General features: G+C 40.7%; 1 protein-coding gene across 3 annotated transcripts in view; it reads right to left on the bottom strand.

Annotated features, from left to right (window-relative positions):
* PEPD (peptidase D) overlaps positions 1 to 23,609 on the bottom strand; it is a 144,744-nt gene that overhangs the window by 34,247 nt on the left and 86,888 nt on the right. For all 3 annotated transcript variants that reach the window (XM_032121406.1, XM_032121405.1, XM_032121407.1), the window contains 2 exons: positions 19,646 to 19,723; positions 2,756 to 2,904 (listed from right to left, as the gene is read on the bottom strand). In XM_032121406.1, coding sequence (XP_031977297.1) covers positions 2,756 to 2,904; positions 19,646 to 19,723 — 227 coding nt within the window. The remainder of the gene's footprint in view (positions 1 to 2,755; positions 2,905 to 19,645; positions 19,724 to 23,609) is intronic.

The raw sequence follows: 23,609 nt of genomic DNA, 5'->3' as shown, positions 1-23,609 counted from the left end.
GCAAGACTGAATAATTCTTCCCCCCCTTTTATTTTAAACAGATTTTGTTTGTGGCAGAAGTTGTGACAACTGCACTGAACTTGGGCTATAATCCCACAGAGAGCGTTTCTTAACTTTCAGAATATATTATTTGCCTTGAAGAAGGAATTCTGTTCTTGCAGTTGTAAGGTAAGGAGATCCATATATATGATTAGAGTTGTTTGTACATTTGGACCATGCACAGAATGTAGTCAGATGAATGCTTCTCTATAATGAAATACAATGTTTTGGAGTATTTTCAAAATTATAACAACTGTTCGGATATAGAACTATAAACAAAATGTATCAGGAAGTCTATTATCTCTCAGAAAGTACCTTCACTCAGAAGTTAATTAGGTTCATATGAGAGTTGAACTGAAAAAAGAAATGCAAATCTCTGAATTACACACAACTACATAGAATGTTTAAGGTTGCTAGCAAGCTGTGCCCTTCCATAAACACAGTTATGTAACCCAGTATTTGGTCAGTGACCCTAAAGTACTCGCTGCCTATCTTGCAGTCAGAAAGACCCCAGGAATCATTAACATGCTGATGACAACTACTAGATGTCCCTTGTGACCCTTTGCCACAAGGCACAATTCAGGCCCCAATTCTGCAGCTGGAGATAAGCACCATTTCCTACAGCTGCTGACTCCTGCTCCAGGAATGCCTCCTGCCACCTGACCAGTCACTTGGCTGGCTTTGATCTTAGGAACTCTGGGAAATGAAGACTAACAAAAATAACAGCAAAATTAACATGGGCTCCATAATACAGAAAATCTCACTAAAACATGATGGTTCTGGATTTTAAATTTAGTGCCTCTAATCCTGCAAGCTTCTCTGCCTCTTCTTTTGGAGACCCAAAATATTACAGGGAGAAGAGACACTTGCAAGCTGAATTCACATCATCGTTTCCTGCTCCCCTCTGTGATAGCACCTGGCTCCTCCAAGAGCAGATCCTAGTGATTTAGTCAAGGTGCTCACAAATTAGGTTTGTTTAGGGAGGCTGCAGCCTCTCCCCCTGAAACGTCTCCCTGTGGACAGCAGTGACAATGCATCAGTCTGCATCAGCCCCCTGAGGGGCTCTGGGGTTTCTCAGCAGCCTGACAAGTATGTGACACTAACCATGCTATGAAGGTCAGCATTTCCATTTCTTCTTTTTTGGAACGCTGGTCTTCCAGGAGATCTTAAAAAGGACCTAAAAAGCAGACTTTTCAGATATTGAAAATTTCTGCAAGTTACAGGACTCTAACTGGATCTGTAATTCAAGAGTTCAGGTTGCACTTCATTGCACTCTGAAGTACAAAAGGAACGAAACCAATGAACCAGTCCACAGAACATTTTTCTATAGATACAAAATTCATGATTACTAGTCTCATGAAGAGTGTAAATGCATTTGCACCATTCTTCCAAACACACAAGACAACAGAAAGAATAGAAAGTTCAGTCCCTTTTTCTGCCAGAGAATAAGAATGATTCATCTGTCTGCGGATCTCAAGCTCCCCAAGCTAGTAAAAGACCCTTGCAACTACTTCTCAGAAATGCTCAACTTAGTATGTCCCTATTTTCTAACACCGTAAATAAAGTGTTCAGCAAACTGAAAAATTCTCCCCACCATCCTGAGCACAACATCATATTAGCTCTCAAATTCTGAAGACAGTCTGCAACTTATTAGCATGAAATACTGCTGAAAATGTTACATGAAATTAAAGGTGACACTGAAATACAATGCAAACTGTGAAGAGGAATAGGGACGAGTCTTCAGGGAAGGAACAGCAGATGATGAAGAATGCATATTGTTATTAAAATAGTAAAATATCTAGTCTCATTTTGCAGGTAAGTGTTAAGTGTTATTTCTCCCTTCCAAGCTGCTCAAGTAAACAGTGCTGCTGCCAGCCTGTGTAACAGGAAAACTGCATCTCTTCCGACTGGCAATCCAGAAAGCACATGCACTCAAGGGCTGACGACTGAAGACTCATACAGCACATCTAAAGGATAAGTGTGCTTTGTGCATTGAGTACATTCTTCTCAAAGATGTTCCATTAGTAATACTGAGAAATGCTCAAGTACCTTCACCAGTGACATACTCAAAATCACAGCAGCAGCTAGCTCTAAAATATTTATTTGCTGGCCAGAAAGCAGAATGGAAGAAAAATAAGGCTTTCATTAAGCCAGACAGTTGTTTCAAATGAAAATGTAGATTTGATAAATCAGTTTGCCTGCAACTTAAAGGCATACACTGAAGTACCCAATAGCCAGAGCTTTTGAAAGCTTTTTAAGGCTAATTATCCTTCCCAAAGATGCATACTCCATCCCCTTTTTCAATGGAAAATTTCTATTGTGCTTACACATAAAATACAGAAAATGCTTAAAACAAACTGAAGCACAACATGTGTTCACTCAAACTCTGACTTCAATTTGGCATAAGCTTCCTGAAAAGATGGCTGTCAGTGTAAAGACACATATGAGTAACAACTGTCACCCTTAGATGAAAGGAATTAAAAAAAAAAAATTAAAGTATCTTATTAATCATGTTAATAATTGTTTCTATCTTTAAAAGTGTATGGAAAATGCTGTGTATCCTACCTCTGTATATTAGCAGCTGCTTAACCATGGAAATTAATTTTATCATTTTGTTCCCTTCCAGCACTTTCTAAAATGCAAACATAATTGACTGGACAGCCTGAATGCTACTACCAAACCTCTCAATTCCTGCTGACAGGCACTGATCTTTTACCTGGCTTGACTGCTTTCATCACTGCCCGCGATGCCTTCAGCACCGCCTCATAGATATCCCTCTGGTCAGCAGTGAACTTTCCATTGGCAGGAAAGGTGCAGGTGATGTCAGAGCTGTAGCAGTAATACTCTCCTCCCATATCAAACAGGCTGAAAAAGAAACACAGGGGAAAGAAATGAAAATTTAGTTCCAAAGAAACAGTAGAACACAGTGGACCTTTCTCTCGCTCTGCACTTAAAATCATCTGCATTTTGGTAGCTTGCCATATAATCACTACTTGAACACTGTTCTAAGTAAAACAGGATGACAGTCCCTTGGAATCTCACAGCAGAAGGGTATCTGCATTCCATATGGCTTAAATGGACACCCTTCTGGGCTGTGCTGGTCCAGGATGAAAATGCTCAGAGAACACAGGAAGGAAGAAAAGATAAAAAGTACATGAAGAATCCACTTCAAGCTCCTCAGTTCCAGTTTCTAGGGCTTCTTCTCAGAAGAAAAAACATGTCCTTTTTTTCTTTCCTTAGAAATGCTAGCACCACATCCAACATCCAACATCCAAAACAGAATCCCACTTAACAAAGAAATGTTAATGGAATAAGGATTATGGAAAGATCCAACCATAAGAAGTGCACACATAGTACAGCTTACTGCATCAGAGGCAGAAGAAAGAAATTACTAAGTGTTTCCTTTCATGGGGACAAAAAACTGGCTTACCCCTTGAGAAGCATATTTATTCTATACATGAATAAATGACTCACCACTGATTGCTCAGCTGCCAGTAATCAATCTACAGGAATAGCAAGTGGGACTCTACACCCTTTTGAGGACCATGTTAGACATTTGCAGTACTATGCTTCTCAAGCCTGCTTGATAAGGCATTGCACAGCTTTTGGCAGGCTCAGAAATCAGTAAATAACCAAATAACCATTTGGACCAGACAACACTTGAGCAAATAACCCTCTTGGTTCATCATATATTGATTACAAGAAGGCACATTTTACATACAAGACTTTGATCTTGACACAGTATTTGTGTGACCTGATATCTATTGTAATGAGTCAGAGTTGAAATCTGTGGATTTAAGTCTTCTTCCAACCACTCCAAACAACTATATGAGAGGCTAATCACTGTAAGAAATATGATTTTCCTCCACTGTGTTTGAAAACCTTGGAGTTTTCCTCCTCTTGCTGCTTTTTCGCAGCAGGGTCACTCAGAGAGCACAAGCAGAAGGCAGGGCACTCCACAGGAGCACCCTCTCTGCCACTGAGTCCTAATTACAGCAGTAATTAAGAAAACTGTGCAGTGTAGCTCTGTCCCCAAACAGCTTATGTGACTAGGTAAGGATAAATATAAGCTACCACAAAAAGTGCTATCACACTCAGCTGCAGCTGATCACTATTTCCAACATAACTGCTACTGAAAGCAATAGACAGTGAGTAAACAAAGGCAATCATGATAAAACTAAAGAATATTTCAGCAGGGCTAGGACTCTTCTTGCTGCATTGCACACACAGACACATACTCATGAAGACTTGCTCCAAGAACTTTTAAAATCCACTACAATTTCCTCCATGAAGAAATCTCTGCACTGAGAGCAAGCCCTGCCTGAAGTCTTTGCCAGCCTCCCCAAACTGGGCAAGGTTCAGCTGCAGAGAGACTTGCAGGACCGGAACATCAGGAACAACCCCAGTGGCTGCAGCTGCAGGAGGCTTAAAGCTACAGGAGCAGACTCCTTAGGAGAGTGCTACAGAGAGAACTGCAAAGTTACCTGGCTACACACCGAGCTAATACAAACACTACATACGTTCACTTAAATATGAAATACGGAATGTTGATCCACTAAGTTGCTAGTTGAAAAAAGATACAAAACAGGCAGCAAAGGTCAGATCCACAGAGTGAAAAAACCATGACTGGACACCAACACAGAAACTGTAAACCAGCCTGGCCAAACCTCAAAATCAGAAACCCCATTAACACTGCCTAAATTCTGATTTTATTGTTAGACTTGCTTCTAAAAATAACTAAAGATACACATAAAAAAAATCTACAGATACAGAAAAGTTGTTGCAGCAACTGAGAATCATGGAAAAAGCTGCTACATGCAGTAATGTACCAAGAAGAAACAGATCAGTTCTAAATCTGTCAACCCATCCCAGACTGACCCTCTCAAATCACAAATCAAGTTTCAAGATGCTTTGTGGGATCTGCAGCAGTTCTGTGGCCTAACTCTGTTGCATTTACAAGTGCAAACGCCCATTGGGCATGGTGACAGTAAAGCTGTGACCAACGACTTGTTAACTCCCTGTACATGTCTACTGCAAGCTGCTATGCTTTGTATGTTTTATAGTATTTTTTACCTGAAAAGCTGGTTTTCTGAACTTACCAGAGGCAGAATTTTAGCTGTGTCTTTAACCTTACAATTATCAGCATTTTCCCAAACCCATTCATCACTCAGTGGCTGTTAAATAGTTTTTGAGTTACTGGAGAACTAAGCAATGGAAAAAAAACATCACAAAGCTGATGGTACACCAAAACAAGGCTCACAAGCTAGGAAGCAGCATTTGTTCAGGTCTCTTGGCTTCCAGACAAGAGGAGACATGAGGGAAGATGATCTTTCAAATTCCACCACAGATCACAACACACCATCCAGCCTGTATGCTTCAGTGAGAAAGCATCCGAACCAAATGGGACATCTGGGAGATGTTTTGGCTCTTATTGGGAATTCTCTTCCATTTAACTTCAGTTGGGAACATATCCATTAGCTAAAATGTTGCCCAAGACATGGAAACAGCCCAAATATTGTAGTTATACTGAGAAAATAATGGGAGCCTGAGAGGATCCCAGTTTCATGTATTTGCTTGCCAGGCAAAATAAGTGGTGAAGCACATTTATATCAAATAAAATATATGACAGCTACTATCTTCTCCTGTTGACTAACCAGAAAAAAATTCTAAAAGAAGATTCCTTAGAAAAAATACATTTATTTTACTCTGAAATTACATGGTAAATTGCTAGTGAAAAAGATAGTATTAGTGCATTCTAGTTTGTTCTCAACTGCATGTACAAAATTACCTGTCTCAGAGTATAGTTTTAAAAGGGTCACATACAGAAACAACTACGTAATGTTATTTGGACTGTTATCAAATGTAGCAGCAATATAAACAAATTAAATGCATAAATGAAAATAGGCCTTATAGGCATCTTAATCTATGGCTTACCTCTTAAGAGCTGTTTAAAACAGATCAACACATGCACTAATATCATAAACATTCTCCAAACTCTATTATATTTCCCTCTTAGATAAATGAAGTGCTACACATCTAACAGACTGCCACCATTACATATACATTGCATATACATTACATTTTGCATAACAAAACTTAACTGTGAATTCAGTTTTCTGCTGAATGATGAAAAACTTCATTCTAAAAAAACCCTTTCACCACTCCTTTTTCAGCAGGAACACAGTTGTGAATTGCTGATTTCAATGAGATTATGTGTCTGAGGCTGTCAGGTTTCCACGGCATTTGAAATGGGTGGTGAACAGAGAAGGAGTGTTGCTGACCAAAGGGAGACATTCAGTTTTATGTCAAACTTTTCAGTGATTTAGCTTGAAGCTGAGGAGGTCGGCTCAATCTCTTTCAAAACCTTCTGAGAGAGAAGCTAATCTTGCTTTGCATCATTTTGTTGAGAGCAAGAGCATCAAACACCTTCATTTCGGGGTGAAAAGTGTATGATGCATAAAGCAGATTTAAAAGTCAGAAGACCTGAGCATCCCCTAAAAATTCCGTGCTACTGTTTCAATTTATTTTCTAGAACGACTAGGAAGCTACATCATAAAAAAAGATGCATAGCAAAAATGGTCCAAACATCTTGGAAGTATGGGCATAGCTCTCCCAATGGAGGCTTCAGTTCTGTGTGTATACATAATCTTTCCTACAAAACATATTGCAAAATACTGCAAACATTACTAATTAAAACTGAACAATGCAAAGTATAAGAAAAATCAGATAACCCATCAGTTGCTCTACCGACAGAATGCCTTGTTTGTGTACCCGTAATCCAACATTAGCCAACAGGGTCAGAAAACAAGGTGCCTTCTGCCTGCTTTGGAAGTCACCTTCAAAAATAACTAAGAGCATTTAATTCCTTTCACAGGAAAAAGCTAAACCCACAGGTTTAAATCATTTTGCACATAAACCAGTAACATAGTCAAAAAGAAGGAGAAACATGTGTGACATGCCACAGCCTTGCAGAAAGGCTTGGCTGGACATGCTCCTCCTCACAGCAGCTCCTCAGCCCTTCCCAGCAGGTCCCTGTAGCAGTTCTTCCATGTATGACCCCAACTGGGGCTCTGCTCCCCATGCAGGAACCCAGGAGGGAAGTTTGGAGGAAATATTTCAAGTCCTGTCATTTTTAAAGTGAATACAGGCTTGTAAGTCAATACTGGAACTGAAACACAACATGATGCAAAAAAGCTCCTTTCCCCTCCTGTCCCTCTGAAACAAAACAGATGAGTAAGACATGGCTGTGTTACTTTCACAGAATATTGGCACCACAAAATGCAGATTTATAGTTACATTTTTTGCTTTCAAGCCAAGAAAAATAATATGCATTTTGATATTGATTTTAGCTTTCTTAACCTTTGACTGTGAAGCATCAAGAAACACTTTGCATAACACTTTAAATTTGAACACTGTGGGCTATAAAGAGTCACAGCTCTTTTCTTCATAAAGTCACTGTATACCATTTTTTAAAAATAAAGCATCATCTTCCTTTAAGCATGTGTTTTACTTTTATAGGCTTGCTGACACTTTTATTGTCAAATAATTTGAAACTGCCAGGCAATGAAGCAAATTATAGCCAATATCACAATGGGAAGCAGTACTTTATTTGGGATATCTGAGCCATGGTGTATGAATTGCTATGATCCAACCACCAACCCAACCCAAAGACAAGCTCTCGCAGGCATTTTTCGGGAAGCCTACAGCTACTCCCATGAGCTAACACATAAAGCTGTCACCTTCCTGCTCTCCAGATCTGCTTGATCTGTACACTCAGAACTGGATCTCCTCACAATAGTTATAAAAGAATTACTCTTCTGCAGTTTTTAATGTGGCAGAGCGATGATGGGGTGAAACCCAGGTGGACGTCCTTGTGCAATGCACCCCGACATGGTGTTGGACTGAGCATCACCCGCCTGCCACCCACGTCCTCCTCAGAGTCTGCTCTCAGGACAGAATCTTCCCTTTCCCTGGGTGGGTCTGCAAGACTAGTCATTAGAAAACTGATACTGCCCTGTCTTACTGTGCCCTCCTCACACCTCAGGTTAAACAGGTGAATACTGAAGCACTTTACTCAGCAACGTTTACTGAGGTTTTAGGGGTTTGAGCCATTATTAACCAACACACCTATGAGCAGCCACACAGATGAGCTGGTGCCAGCCAGTCTTAGGACAGCAGGAATAAAGGTACATACAGCCTTCTCCTCCTCTTATTGCAATAAAAGTAAGTCATCCCCAGCTGGAGATTTATGCTGTGTGATCTCAGCATACTCTGCTCTGAGTTCACAGGCACTCTGTGCTTTACACTTCAGGCAGCAATTAAATCCTTAAGTATTCACACACTAACAAAATCCAACCATTTGTTTGGTTAAACACTTCTAAGGCAATTTCAAGCTTAAGGGAACTAGGTATCAGCATTTCTATGAGATAGGTTTTGGAAATAGGCCAAGTGATTTGGAAATAGGGTGGTTAAATAGCAGACCACAAGAACGAATTATTGTAAAAGATACCACAAGGAAGAAAATGGAGAGTTAAGTGACACATACTTTTTCATACACTTGCATCTTGACTAGCCAAGAGTTATCAATTAAAAAAGCAACACCGGGTAAGATAATATCACAAACCCCAAGAGAGGACTGGGACAGTATAGTGCATAGTCCTACCATGCTCTGGAAGAGGTTTTTTAAGTGAAGCCTTGCTGTGACCAGCTTCCATCTGACATGGCACACAAGGAGCTTGTACTGGCTCTGTCTTGAAGCCAGGCCTGGCTCACTGGTTTAAAGCCAGCTTTTTGACATCGATGGAGTCAAGAATAACCTTAAAAAGGTGTTGGAGAATACCTTTTGTGTAGGAAATTTGATTCTGGGTATTCACAAGAAATCAAGTTTTTGTTTAAGCCTCCTGTTCAAAAGAAGAGGCTGTAGCCACACAGGTAAATGCAGGTACAGAGACACCAAACAGCTACATGACCACTCTCCATCTAGCTGCAAGTTAGGTAACCACGTGGTCCCACGTTTGTTGTTCCTGCTCAACTGTGTCTTTTCATCTCGTCTACCTTCTCCACGGCTTTTTTATCATCGCTCCTCTTGTACCACTGTCTCACTTCAGGCTTTCCCAAACTATCTCAAAGGTACTGGGAGATTTGTCTCAAACTTTTCTCACTGAAGATGACAAGATCTGTCACTAACTAAGCTTTGCTCAGATAGAAAGAGGGTAATAAAAATAAGTATCTCTGTCTACAGTGAATTTTGAAGGAAAGAGGATTGCTTGTCTGTATCTCTACAATTCCAACTATAGAGACTTCAGTGCCTGCATCAAGAATACACAAAAGTTTGAGCTGGCTGGATTAAAAAATAAAAAAGAAAAGAAAGCAACCAAACACAAAAGCTTCACTAGGTGTTGGTGCCTGTACTGCTCAGGGTTTCCCCTCACTGTCACACAGAACACTGGCTCACAGAATCAGAGCAGCAGTGTGGTGGTGGGTGCTGTACCCCTGGCAGAGAGCTGTGCCTCTGCCCTGCTGCTGAGAGAAAACCAACAACAGTGTGTGGGAGTGTCCTCTCTTACAATGATTTGTGCCAAGCAGACCTTCAGATCCATTCCTCCCACAGGATATGAAATATAAATCTCACTGAATCCACCAAATGAGCTGCACTTAAGAGCTGATTCAGTAAACACCCACATTTCACTAGTAAGATTGCTATTTTCATACACAGGTTAAGGAGTCCCTTGCTTATAGCATTTATCTTGTGAAGAAATCTGTGACAAGATCCTTAAGCTTCTGCGCTAAATAAATCAATTTCCATGATCAAATATAAGCCCTCTTCCACTCCCATGCAGTTTGCATTATTGCCTTCTTAAAAATGTTAAGTTTGCCCAGAGCAAAGAGCCAAAAAATCTTCTGACTGGCTTGTTCACAGATAAATTTGCCCCCAAGTGCCATTCTCAGTGTTTCAGCTAAAGCAAAGGGATGTTTCTGATACAGAGGTGCTGCACACAAATAACAAGTACTGGGAACACCGTGCCAGTACTGCTGGGTTGGGGGAAGGAAGTGGCAGCAATGAGGGTTACACAAATGCAGAAGGCAGCTGAATGCCTCAGCCAGGTCCATGCTGACAGTGTGCCAGAAACCAGGAGCAGGTTCAGGGGAAGCTCTGACAAAAGGGTTACCTATCTGACTTGTCTTTTTGCTGATTTCTTTTTTCTGTCTTTACTACCCTATCCATTATCCATTTTTAACAGACATATTTAGTAAGTCTCTCAACTTACTTTCTTTAGCAGTACTCTCTTTAGCAGAGTACTCTCTCTAGCAGAGACAGTTTGCTGAAAAGTCAGCAGAGAGGGCAGCAAACCCTGAGTTTTGGCTAGTTTCCATCCCTTAGGAGCCTCCCCATTGGAAAGGCAGTATCTGGGGCATTCATGGCTGCAGCTGACTTGCTCAAACAAGGAGCAAGGAAGTCAGAGCTGCAGGGAAGAGAGGAGTGCATGCAGGGAGAAACCTGTACTGGCAGCTGAGTGCTTCCCAATCAACACAACAACAGCAAACCTCACTGGCTCCTCACCAGAATGTGTCTTACCAGCACAGGGTAAGAACAAAACAGCTACATTTGCAAGTTACTAAACTTTTGCAGTTGACTAAACCAGTCCCTTTCTAGATGTCTACTGAGGAAAGGAAGGTACTGAAAGTGAACTGTAAAAGTTTGATACTTCCAATACATGCCATGATTCTTGGGTGCTGACATTCAGAACTACAAGCCTTAGCTTTCAGCAGCTGTTTCTGGACACTCTGACCTGTGTTGCTCAGCCTTGACAAACAACCATCAGAGATCACCTGAACAGGTGAAGGGTCAGACCTTACTTAATGATTTTACTGTAAATATTGTCAAGTTTTCTTACGTGTGTATGTGCATGCTCACACACACGTGTTCGTGAAAGTAAAAGGCTAATACTTCCAATGTCTTTCCATGATGAAAACTGGGCCAGTGTCCAGTGGCACAGGTTCACTTAGATTTTTAGACAGCCTATGGTTTTTTTGGTGATTGTTCAAGCAACTTCCAAATTACCAGTTCGCAAATGGAACACAACAAACAGGAGTTTTAGAATACTCTACAGAAGCTGACAACTGAATGAAAATCCCCTGAAAAGACAGTTGCTATCATTTCCATGGACATGTCCAAATGTTCAAGCCAAGTGCACAGTTGTGAAGGTAACAAACAGTATTTCCAAAAAGGAGGCTGCCAATTCTCCAGCTGAGCATGTTATTTTGCCTGTAAGAACATTTCTTTCCTATTTGAAAGAAACACCCACTCTTCATGGCAGCACCTAAAGTGGAAGTACAGCACAGCATTGTGCAACTGCAATTAGAAATAGTCCTGCCCTGAACGCCTCAACGGGCTCAGCCCAGGTGTGGAGCAGCAGCACACCAGCAGGACTCCTCCTGAAGCTCTGCCAGACTGTGCCTCCACTGTGAGATTCTCTGGACACACACAAGAGAAGACCTAACACTGACCTGAACACAAGGACTGGAATTACATCTGGTTCAGGGAGAACACAGAGAAGTTGTGTTGGGGACTAACTGTACCTTCCCTCTAAGCCACACACAGTGGTTTAAAAGCCAGGCAGACTCCCACTAAAATTGTATTTTGACCTACACAATTGAGTTACCCACACCAATGAGAAAGACTTTGCTACTGAATTCTATTCAACACAAGCAACATCCATCAAGAGTACTTCTGTCATACTTCCTGTGTATCTGTATTAAAGACCACCATAAAAAGCAGATTACAAATCAAACAGCAGCCAGTTTTTTTCAGAATATGCTGGGCATGCTAAGCTAAAACTATGACAGATGAAACTCACAGCTGACAATTAAAAAGACATTTCACATACATTATAGACAGCAAAAATTACAAGGCAGATCATAATACAGCACTTAAAGGAAAGCTAAAATTTGTTACAGCAAACATGCTACTAATACTTAGTGATCTGGACTTTGGGTAAAAGGCTTATACATTTCTGACAGTAAGCAACCTCATAGCCTGAATTAACCAGTACTAATAGAACACATTCAATTACAGTAAAATTATTGTTAATTCTAGCAAATAAAATTCTCTATTTTTAATCAAATTCAATTTTTATGAATTAGCATAAAATTAATATAGTCCATAAGTACAACCAGATGAAAAATACCTACACTTGATGAGAACAGTAAATATTAATCAAACCACAGGAATCAAGCCAAAGGAATTATTTCAGAAATGGATAGCCAGTTAATTTTGCAATCAACCAGTAAGTAGTAGCAATGTACTTTGTATTATTATTAGAAACAAAACCATTACTACCAACAAGCTGTTTCAAAATTGCAGACTGAAAAGTTAAAGCTAACCCTAACTTTTGCATATTATTACAGCACCGAACTTCAAAATGCATAGAAGTGCACGAGGCCAAATGAAAATACGAGTCTCACCCACATAAAATAGTTGAGCATTTACATCTGACACATTAACATCCTGAGATCTTAAAAGCAGTGCTTTCAAGAAGTAATAAATACAGTATGTTGTACCGTAGGATAGATGGTTTTAATAGCAGACACTGAAGGACTTGGGTTGGAAGAAGAAGGACTTCTATTATCTGATGGCAAAAGAGGGTCAGTTCCTACTTTTTAAATGCAACATTGCCCCCACCTGGACAAATGAATTTTGGTTCTAGGTTGATATTAGTATTGTAGAACTCGATAAAATACCGGAAATTAAAAAAAAAAAAGAGTTTGGAAAACAGACACAGCAAACTTTAATCATCTTTTCTTGTATACGTTTTTCAAGCTCATCTAAATCTTTTGTTGACTTATTGAAAATCTTCCAATATTTTCCTGAAATAAATGACAGCCACTCAGTACTCACAGAAAGTCCTTTTATATTATACACCTACTCATTCCTGCAAAAAAGTTAATATTGCATTTCCTACAGATAAAACTGCATAATATTACGAAAAATATGCGGATATAGTTTCAATGCAATATGTATACTGCACTTGCATAGTGTCTGCATGTATAAAAGATAGATACACATGGGTTATACATTAATTGACAAATACTTTGATTATAGAGCACTGTATATTATACTTTGGGGTCAAAGAATTAAAATTAGCTAAGTAACTTTTATTTTAGCTAATGGAAGGCTTAGCCATGAACAACCGAGTCTGGCCAGTTCCTGCAAGAAGCAACTTTCTTTTGTGATACTCTTCACAGAATCACAGAATGCGCTGATTTGGAAGGAACCCGAAAGGATCACTGAGTCCAACCCCTGGCCCTGCCCAGACCCCCCAACAGCCCCACCCTGGACATCCCTGGCAGCGCTGTCCAAACGCTCCTGGAGCTCTGGCAGCCTCAGGCCGTGCCCATTCCCTGGGGAGCCTGGGCAGTGCCCAGCAGCCTCTGGGGGAAGAACCTTTCCCTGATACCTGGCCTACACCTCCCCTTCTTCACACACCTTGGAGTGACCAGCCACTCCAGGGAGGCCGAAAACCGTCCTTTGTCTCCTCTCAGTCATTAAAAATAAAAACCCCCAAACACTCAGCATCTTCCCTCTCTGCTTATCCAGAACAACCTTTCCCAACTACCCGTACTTGCAGTCAGGAAAAACTCCCTGTGATGAACAAAGCTTCTGAAATGACACTAGAAGAGGTGTCAGAAGGATCTTTTGAGAGCACCACAGGTAATAATAAAAAGAAAACAATAAAAGCTACATACAAGTGCCAAATGGAAGGAAGCAAACCCAGGTTTGACAACTTGAGCAGAACACACACGTGTTCCCAGAAGGCTGCTGTGTGTTTGCACTGGCAAGTACAGGATGTTACCAGCATGAAAACTTGGGCAAAGCTCACCTCTTTCCACAGTGCTTATTTTAGTGCCCCCTGCTGTCAGTATTATTCTGATGACTTAAGAGTTGCACTGGGATATTAGGGAAAGAAATAGAAACAAAAATATGCCTCAGAGTTAAACTATTCAGATAAAGGCTTTTTGCAATACTAGACAGTTTTCCATATCCCCAGCTCTATCATTTGACTAAGCAAGTAACAGTGCTTGTTGATATGGCCAAGAGACACATAAATTATCTAACATTATGCTAAGATTGTACTTTTATGACAGATGTGTTTGGTTTTGTGACACTAACAAAGCTTTCTGGTACCTGAATGCAGTAAGACTATTTCCAGGTAAACCTTTTTTTTACGGTCATCCATAGCAGTGATGGCATGCCATGGAAACAGCAGTGAGCTTTTTTAATGGGGGACATTCTGTTTCACTGAGGATACTGTGCTCTGCCCAATGCTGTCACTGAAATCAATAAATTATTTGCTTTCAATAAGCAAATAATGTTAAGAGAAACAGTCAAATAAACTGAAAGACAACATCTGATGATCTAACCTGCTTCTATTTACGCTTCTAAAGCTAGTTTTATTTTATAAATAATAGATAGTCCTGCTGTAAATACAAGGTTAATGGATTCTCTCTTAGGTCTGCTGTACTTCCCAAGCAGTTGATGCTGGTTGCACTCCCCTTATTTATGCTTTCACCCAAGCTCTCTTAATAAATTACACTCTGGCCCTGGTCCCAGCGAGGACCAGTGTCCCCCTTCCAGCTGCCAGTGCTGCACCAGGCCCTGCTGAAGGCACCAGAGTGCCTGTGTCCCTCAGGGGTGTGGAGCAGACCCTGTGAGCCTCGGGGTCTGCTGTTCATTAACATTGTAACTTAGGCAGATATTTCAAAATGCTAAAAATGCTGGTTTTGCAGCAGAATAGACTATTATTTTCATTGTTTTGCAAAGCCAAAATGGATCTACTAACCCCAAAAATGTCATTAAGTGCTTGAAGGTCAGTGAATGTGCCAATGAGAGCTGCTTATGAAGTGCTGAATTTTCACTGAGGTACATTTGCCAGATGCCATAAAAATACCAAGACCTGCAACTCATGACACCTGAAGAGAAGCACCCCAGGTAATAGCTGTATCTATTTCAGTTACTTCTGGGGTCAGGCTGATTTTCTTGCATTTCTATTATTTAAGCATAAGCCTCATCATCAAGAACCAGTCTTTATTTGAAGATCACAGAAGCATTTTCTATTTGCCAAACATTGCAGGAGCCCTGCTGATCAACTGCAACAGAACAATCAACTCCTGCCATGAGTTTGGCACACAGCAGTGCCAGGAACACACCAAGGCAGGCTGCAGGAGCCACCAGGCTGCAAATCAAATGCAATAAACTATGATTTTACTCAGTAACTTCTCAAATCAAAACACAAAATATACACTTTAGGTTCACACCTCTGATGGTTTCTAGAACAAACCAGCAGACCACAAAGGTGAGCAGAGACATTTGCCTTGTCCCAGGCTTCCTCTGCTGCGCGTGGCTTTGACGTTCAGCGTCCTCCCTTCCCCTCTCTCCCCAGCCACAGTGTGACTCCACACTGCAGCACTGGCAGGGCAGGGGCAGCAGACAGAAGGGAGGACCCAAGGCAATTTGCTTCCACTATTTTTAAGGAAGCTTTCATTTTCCAGATGGCAGATGCTGGTTAGTTGAGACAACACTTTCCATAGAAGCATGCTGGCTCTGACTGAACTTGTTCTGGATGCTGTTTCCCAGGGTCAAGTCATAACTTCCAGCCAAAATCAGAGATCAGTTTAGGAAAGCTGAAACCAGAGTTTTCACCTCCCATAAAGGCCCTCTAACCGTTGAACCAGTATCTTTCTGCACTGTGAACAAAAGCAAAACTGCTCATGAGACACTTGCTCAGAAGAATGAGCCATGTGGGGGCTGCCATTCGATGAGAAGGAGTCCCAGGTGCACATCTGCTCTTGATTTCTACATAAAGGAGTCAGATCTCTACTCCTTTAATTTATTTGGGTTACTGTCTTCTTGAGTAGCAGCTTTTAATTTCATACTACTCCTCACCAAACTTTGAAAGACCTTTGATTTTCCAAAATGTTGGAAGCCTCTTGTGTGCAAGGCAAGACATTGCAAACTACAACAAGTACTTTTGCTTATGAGTCCACTTTCCCTACTACCAAATGCAGTTACAGCCTCAGTACAGAAACAGAAGGGGTCTTGGCATCCAGTTAGAAATGGAATACCTGGAGAGGATGCAGTGAACCTCAGTCCAGGGCTCAGTTCCAATCCAAGCTGTCAGAGCTTCAAGATGACACAAGAAAATCAGTATTTGTGAACAGCCTGACAGTGTATCATCACTGCAACCTGTGGTTTGCAACATTCCAAGTAGAAGATTTTATTTGAAGTTAATACTGAGTGAAAGGGCCAAGTGCCTACAATGGTGACTCAGCCTACCTGGTTATCTGGGTGACTGCTCTGACCACAGAGACAACAGACACCTGCTTAGGAAAATGTTTGTTTTAGAGCACATTGATCATTTAAATGCTCACCACGGAATGCTATAGGTACATGAATCATTTATACAAAACACTGACTTGCTGCTATTGCAATATTTACTTTTAATATCCATACCAGTTAAATGCCTGTATCTACTGAACACCTCAGCTTCCCTAAAAATACTGATTTCTTTCTCTGTCAATCCTGGTGCTTTGCGTTAGATAGCTATTTCAATATTTAACAGATTGAAAAGGATCGCCCTGCTTAGCAAGACAGTGTGTATTAACAAGAAGTGTCAGAAATTCCCTTGACAGTCCTTTGTTTTGCACTGGCATCTTTTAGTGCATAAGCTGTACCTATAAAAAGCGTGGATTATGATGCAGAAATGCAATTCCATACCAGTTTCTTACAGAAGCAATAAACCCACTTGATATAGGTTAATTTTAAAAAGTGAACATCATAAAGCCAGGCTCTTCTAAACCTGCCATGGCTTTCGAAGACAGAGTAACAGCCTTAAGATATAAAAATGCAACAGCACAAGTATTTTGGCCTGTGATCTTCTTTTGATACAATTAAATCCCTGTTACTTATATTTTTAAAAGAGCAAACAATGCATGCATTCAAGCATTTCACAGAAGCAAAGCCTTACTCTTCCAAATGTTTTTTTTCTAATATTCAGGTGCTTAGTTGACTTATTTATGATACTTACTGCACTGCACTGCTTTGTACATAAAAAACCTGAGCAGTACATTTCTGCAAAACCCATAAATGTTATTCACATCCACTAAGTAATGTTAAGAAAAAGACATGAAATTCTACTGAATGATTTATTAAAAATCATACCAAATACCCAATCTCCCAATTCTATTACATACAACTCTATGAATGGTTAAACTAGTGTTATGCCAAAACACTAGCAAAACCAGAAATAACCCTTAAAATACTCTTATCTCTTTTTCAACTAAAGTCTATTTTTTTCCCTATGTCCAGGGCCTCCTAAGACTATCCAACAGAGGGCTCCCCATACCTGTTAAAAAGCTTAATTGAAAGCCAATATATGAATGCTAATATACACACACAAATCAGCACACTGTCATTTTAATGCCCTCCTCTGTATGCACACACACACCCATCTACACCCAAATCAGACATTTCTAAAGTCACACACCAGTCAGGTAGTCCCTTGGCAGAATTTGTATGCTGCTCATGTATGCTACTGCAAGATTTTTTCTGAAATACTATTTTTAACTATTATTTAACTAAAATTAGGGTGTTTTAAAATTGTCTTTCCAGATACATAATTACTTTTTCTTACCATTTTTTTATTTTCCCTTGAGAAGAATACTAAGAAAATGGTGTGGAGCAGAGTGTGCTCTGTGAGCATCAGCCAGAGGGAAAGGCAGGGAGCCCGGCGGGTGCTCACGCACGTGGGGCACCGCTTTGCTGCCACCCACCTGCACCTGAAAAACTTCTCACCAAGACCAAGGTGCAACCGGACTGTTTCAGCAAAAGGTTATTCCAGACTCTGTTAAACCAGGTTCTCTTTGCTGAGGCAGGGTTGCTGCTCAGCAGTTTTGAAATGCTGAAGTGATCGATGTATTCGGTAGGTTATGGTTTCCTGACGTTGAGATCTCTGAGGCTGATAAAACCCAAACATATTTTAAAGACTTTTCCAGTACAGCAGAAAATAAGGGTTTGCAAAGAGTCTTGTATGAGCTCTTGTGGTTTAAGAAGGACTACAGCCATCCACTAAACTGTCCTTGGAGACTGTAAGTGAAAGATTCCCACACTTACCCTTCACCCTGAGGTCTCCCTCAACATTTAAAGACCTTCATTTTAAACACGGGATATCATAATGCACTGTGGCATATCTTTTCTCAGTAACATGCTGAGATTTCCTCTATGCTATGCACCTTTTCTTTTAAATTTAATTGAATGACACAGCTGATACATTTTTATGTTGGTGTGTCCTTCCTGATCAAAAAGCACTCATAGCACATTATCTACTCAAACACAACATAATCATAAATCAAAGCTATTGCCCTGCAATAAATTAACGTTAGTATTTGATGGGTTTAGTAAGCTATTAACCAGAGATGAAGATAATACATAAACTATTGTACAAGAAGCTTTTAAAAAAGTTTTTACAGTATTATAAAGAAATTATCTATCTGTAATTCCGTAAGTTCACTGTGCAGCACCTGCAGATGTGCCTGGAACATTAGCCAACAGGGCATATTTTTTAACTTCTGAGATTCAATTTGTTTTCCATAATAGGTTTTGAGCTTATCGATGATAATACTAATTTGCTTTCCTTCATACATTTACATTCCACTACAAAAATACATACCTACACTCTTTCTGCACAGGCTACAAAGGTAATCCAATACAATTCCTCCACTGAATGTCAGTGATTAACTTCTCCAGAACTAGTTTTGCATTTTTATAAACAAAGACTTTTTGAGCCACGTCTTTGGAGGTGAAGTACAAAATTTATGATCTCATATATTACACATCAGACAAACAGGTCTGTCTTTCAATTTATGGGAATGTATTCGGTGCTTCCATTCGCTCTGCTTTTACCTGCAGTGATACTGCAAAGCATGTGGACATGTAGTACATGTAGAGAAAACTTGGCAGTATTTGCAACTCTATTACACATCACTAAACTCTAAGTAAATCTTTATAGAAAGGTTTTGGCACAACACAGAACTAAAAGCGCCCTTCCCTGACCTGAACTGAGTTTCATTTCTTCACACATTTTACTGTCTCCTTTTTTGTCGGGGTGTCTGTGTGCACATAGGCATTTGTAAGACCCAATCCATTCTGCAATTTGATGCAATTCTCTAAAAGTAGCCAACACTCTCGTGATCCTCTAGCCCACCACCAGAGCTGAGGTTTGGATCTGAGGTTCAAGAGCAAACTTAGATGACAAATTTTGCAACTGCCCTTGTACTTAGAATACAGCCATTTCTTAAACTAAATTCTAAGTGCCTCTGGTCCAGAAGTGTTTGAAACAGTATCTCCTTCTCCCTTACAACTGGAGATGCGGGTGTACAGGATCTTTGGAAGAAATCAGAAGAGTTTGGCATGCAAAGCTACCTTCTATTTTAAAGATATAGACTTTTTATCGTTATGCAGCCATCCTTTTTCTAACAGTACATACAATTCCTATATGGAAACAGCAGTAGTGAAACAGAAGTATCAAACAAACTCTAACCCTTTACTTACCATAAGTCTCCATCTTCAATAGTCTTATCGTTCGGGGCTCCAGCATGGCCGTAATGCAAAACAGATGAGTTCTCCCCACTGATGGGCAAAAAGAAAATCAGCACAATTAGTGGAAGAAGAAACATTAACACACACATTCATACGACACGAGAAGGAACGCTGTAAACATCAGTGTATTCACATAAAAAGCAGCCTGTGAGAGCTGTCAGAATCCCTGCCCCGGTGTGGGCTGCTGTAGCCACCCCAACCACTTGTGCAGCAGAGGTGTGGGTGGCACAGGAACTCTGCTACTCTGGCTGTAAGACAGGATCTTGTTGCAGAAGGAACGTGGCACAGTGCTTATGAATATTTCCTATGTCCGTGACAGTGTAAAGGAAAGAACATGCACAAGTAATTTTTCAATTTACACCCATTTATTATTTCCTGGGGGTTTTTTTGTTGTTGTTGATGTTTTTGGGGTTTTTTGTTGTTTTTTTGGGGGGGTTTTTGTTGGGGTTTTTTTTGTGTTCTGTTTTGGGGTTTTTTGTTTGGTTTTGTTTGGTTTTATTTTGTTTTTACTTAGTGATACTTTTCCTTATTTGAGGTTAAGTAGTCTGAGGCATAAACCAAACTAACTTCCACTGGAATAAAATCTGACATTTTAAACACTCCAGGAATCACTGGGACTGGAGAAATTGAGCTGTCTGAGGGAACAGCTCCAGTTCCCCTCTGGCATGGCTACAGGTGGTCTCTGCTGGAGGGGATGCACTGCTTGGGGAACATTCACAGCTTACAATGTCAGAGGCTGGAGCAGGTATGAAAACCGTCACTCTTTTCTTACCTGTTGTTGAAAAATCACATTACAAAGAAAAGATTTTTATTCCTGGAAACCTTTCAGAGTAAGCTGCTGATGCACAAGAATAAAACAGCTCCAGAGGAGGCTGGACCCCTGTTCTGTTGTTCTGAAGCTCCATGATCCACTAGGTGACTTACATTTGGCCTTGGCATCCTCTCTTGCCTACTGATATTCCTCCGGGTCTATAAAATGTCAGTTAAAAGGCTGATAAAGATCTCAAGCTCTACCTATTTTTCTTTTACTGTTCTCTTCAGATAGATGCGCTCGTTTTTTCTCTTCAAAAAGCTGGAAGAACTTTATCACATCCAAAAATACACCTATGGGGACAAGGTTACTGCAGCTTCTCTCTGACCCCTCCAGCTCACTTGCCAGTCTGTACCTCAGCTTTCATCAAAACCTTTCATTGGTCACCCTGCTCAAATTTGATTCTTTCAAGTTGTGATGCTGGAACAGCTTCATATCTTAGATGACAGGAATCTGAGGCTCAATTTCAATCAATCTTTTGTTGTATCTGGAATAAATGTGACATCTGACATACTTCTCATATTAAGACTTCTGATGTGTGCAACTACAAAAACAGCAAGCATGCACTGTATCCAAAAAGAGATTACCTTCAAGATACATTAAGTACTTGTGATATTAAATATTTAACAGATCATCAGTCATTCAGGTCTTTTCATAAACAATGATTATGGAGCAGAAAGTAAGTTTCTGCAGGTTTCAATCTAAATGGCTGGATTGTGTCCCTGGAAGTATTTAAAAAGACATGTAGATGTGGCACTTGGGGACACAGTTTAGCAGTGAACTTGGCAGTGCTGGGTTTATGGATGGACTTGATGATCTCAGAGGGCTTTTACAACCTGAATAGTTCTACATTTGTATTTTGAAAACGGTAAGTATTTATTGTTAAGTATTTTTTAGCATATAAGAATCACTATGTAATAAGACAGTGAAAGGTAATATTTCAGAATCATGGGCATGATTTTCTGATACAAAGTGTACTTCATAAAATTACACACTCCAAACAGAAAAATTAGAGAAGTTAGAAGTTGTTAAACCAAGAATTGAAAAGCCCCACAGAACTAAGGCTGCAACACATTCATTTTGTGATGCTGGTCCAATGGCTTAAGCACAGTTTCACAGCTGGCTGGATGCTTTTTCCTTCCTGGGTGCTGGACTTGAGAACCTTTGCTGCTGTGCAGATAGCTAAAAATGGACCCAGAAAGGCTGCATACAAGATGAAGACAGACATCAGCTTCTTTCTGAGATGTTCCGTCTCCTGGGCACTGATGGAATATTTTCCACACCAGGACACTTTCAAAATTAGTTTGCTCTATCTGAAGAAAAAATCTATAATAGGGCAATGGAGTGCAATCAAAAGAAAAGGTCTTCTGTGCCAGTCAACGTGGCCAGTGGGAACTGTGCAGGGGACAGGGGTGCAGGCTGCTCCCACCCCTGCGCTGGGCTATCAGCATGGGGAGGGGAGGCAGCATCATTTCCTGCCTCAAGAACTGTTTCCCAGGTGGAGGGCTAAGATCTTGGGAGGGTGGCATGTGGAAGCAACTGGAATGACCTTGCATGACATTGTTTGGTGTTTAAGGAAAAACACAAGAAATAATAAAAAACCACCAACAGCTGCCGTGCACCCATACTCCACAGCAGTTTGTGAGGATTTTAGCTGCAGATACTATTCCTTATCTCCCTCCAAAACTGGGGATGAAGTAGGAGAAGCAAACAGCACATGCATATATTTATGATCAACTTTTAAAACATGATCATGAGCCTTAAGGGCATGACTCCATGCTTATGTATTTGCAGACAGCTTGTTTACTTTTCAAGATATGATGGCACTTTCAGTGTCATATACCATACCAGTGCATAAATGAGCCATATACTCAAATTTGACAACTGCACAAATGTTTTCAACAAAACACATTGCAAATACAAAGATGAGGGACTTCTTTTGCATTTTAATGTAAAGGTTTTAGTGTACAAAATACTTCTGTTAGGCTCAGCACCAACTGTGATGGGAGCTGCATGAAAGATCTGTTTTTCAGCATCACTAGTGAAGCGTTAAGCAGGCACAATCTTTCTTGGCATTGGAGGCTCCTGATCTGTCACACACATCTTGGCTCTGTGACACACACGGGATCACAGCACAGAGAGCACAGTTGGTGCTGAAGACCAGATCCACACACCATATGCATTTAAGGGGTTTTGGCTGTTGGGATTTATTGGCATGAGAGGGTCTGCTCCCTTGGGACTGGCTCTGGGCAGATCCCCTGGGCTCAACACCCATCAGCAATCATGGCAGAGCAGACCTGCTCCTAAAAGCTCTCCCAACTGCTTTTCACCCAAAACAAATCCAGCAGGTGCACTGCAGGACTGGTCCCTGGCTCTGAGCAGGCCCTGCAGCTGAGGATAAGTGGGAGAGCTTGACTCAGAAATGCACTACTGACCCAAATTAAAACAGCAATACGGAAACCTCTAGCAGGTTCCTGCTAAGAGGTGCATGTCCAATCTCCCCTGCGGGGTGCATCTTTACCCCTGTCCGGAGATGAAGGCAGGACGATGCTTCAAGAGCAATGCTACAGAAATGATGTGTACCCACAATGTAAATGGTACAGTTAGCCAGAAATTGTTCACACTGATTCAGTAAGACTTTCAAGGTGGCTTTAAAACAGTTTAACCAAAACGTCAGCCACTGGCAAAGCGAATAGGCCTTCATGTAGAAGCTATTTCTTTCTTTTCCAAGAGGCAACAGTTGCCAGGTCTGGCATTAGAGCGCCAAGTCGGGGTTTAAGATAAAGTGCTGTGGGGAGGTGAGGATCACTGGCAGCTCTGCTGCCTTCTTTTTGGTCAGCACCTCTGAAAATCACAGCACACGAGGATGCCAATGCTCATCTTCAGGCAGCCAACCTGAAAAATCCTCCAAGAGGTTTCTGTGTACAGATTTTTATTCCTTTAATAACTTGCCTCTAACTGGTGTCAAAGACATGTTTGTTACAGAAAGAATTGCACAAAGCAGCAGAAGAGCTGCAAATTAACACCACCGAGAATGCAAACTTTGGTAAGAGATTCTGATTACTAGCAAAGGAAAACAATCCCCCAAGATGCATTTTAGAAACA

This window comes from Corvus moneduloides, chromosome 12 (genome assembly GCF_009650955.1).
Source record: "Corvus moneduloides isolate bCorMon1 chromosome 12, bCorMon1.pri, whole genome shotgun sequence".
NCBI lineage: Eukaryota > Metazoa > Chordata > Aves > Passeriformes > Corvidae > Corvus > Corvus moneduloides.
Note: the sequence above shows the minus strand (reverse complement) of the source record. Positions and strands in the feature narration are given on the sequence as shown.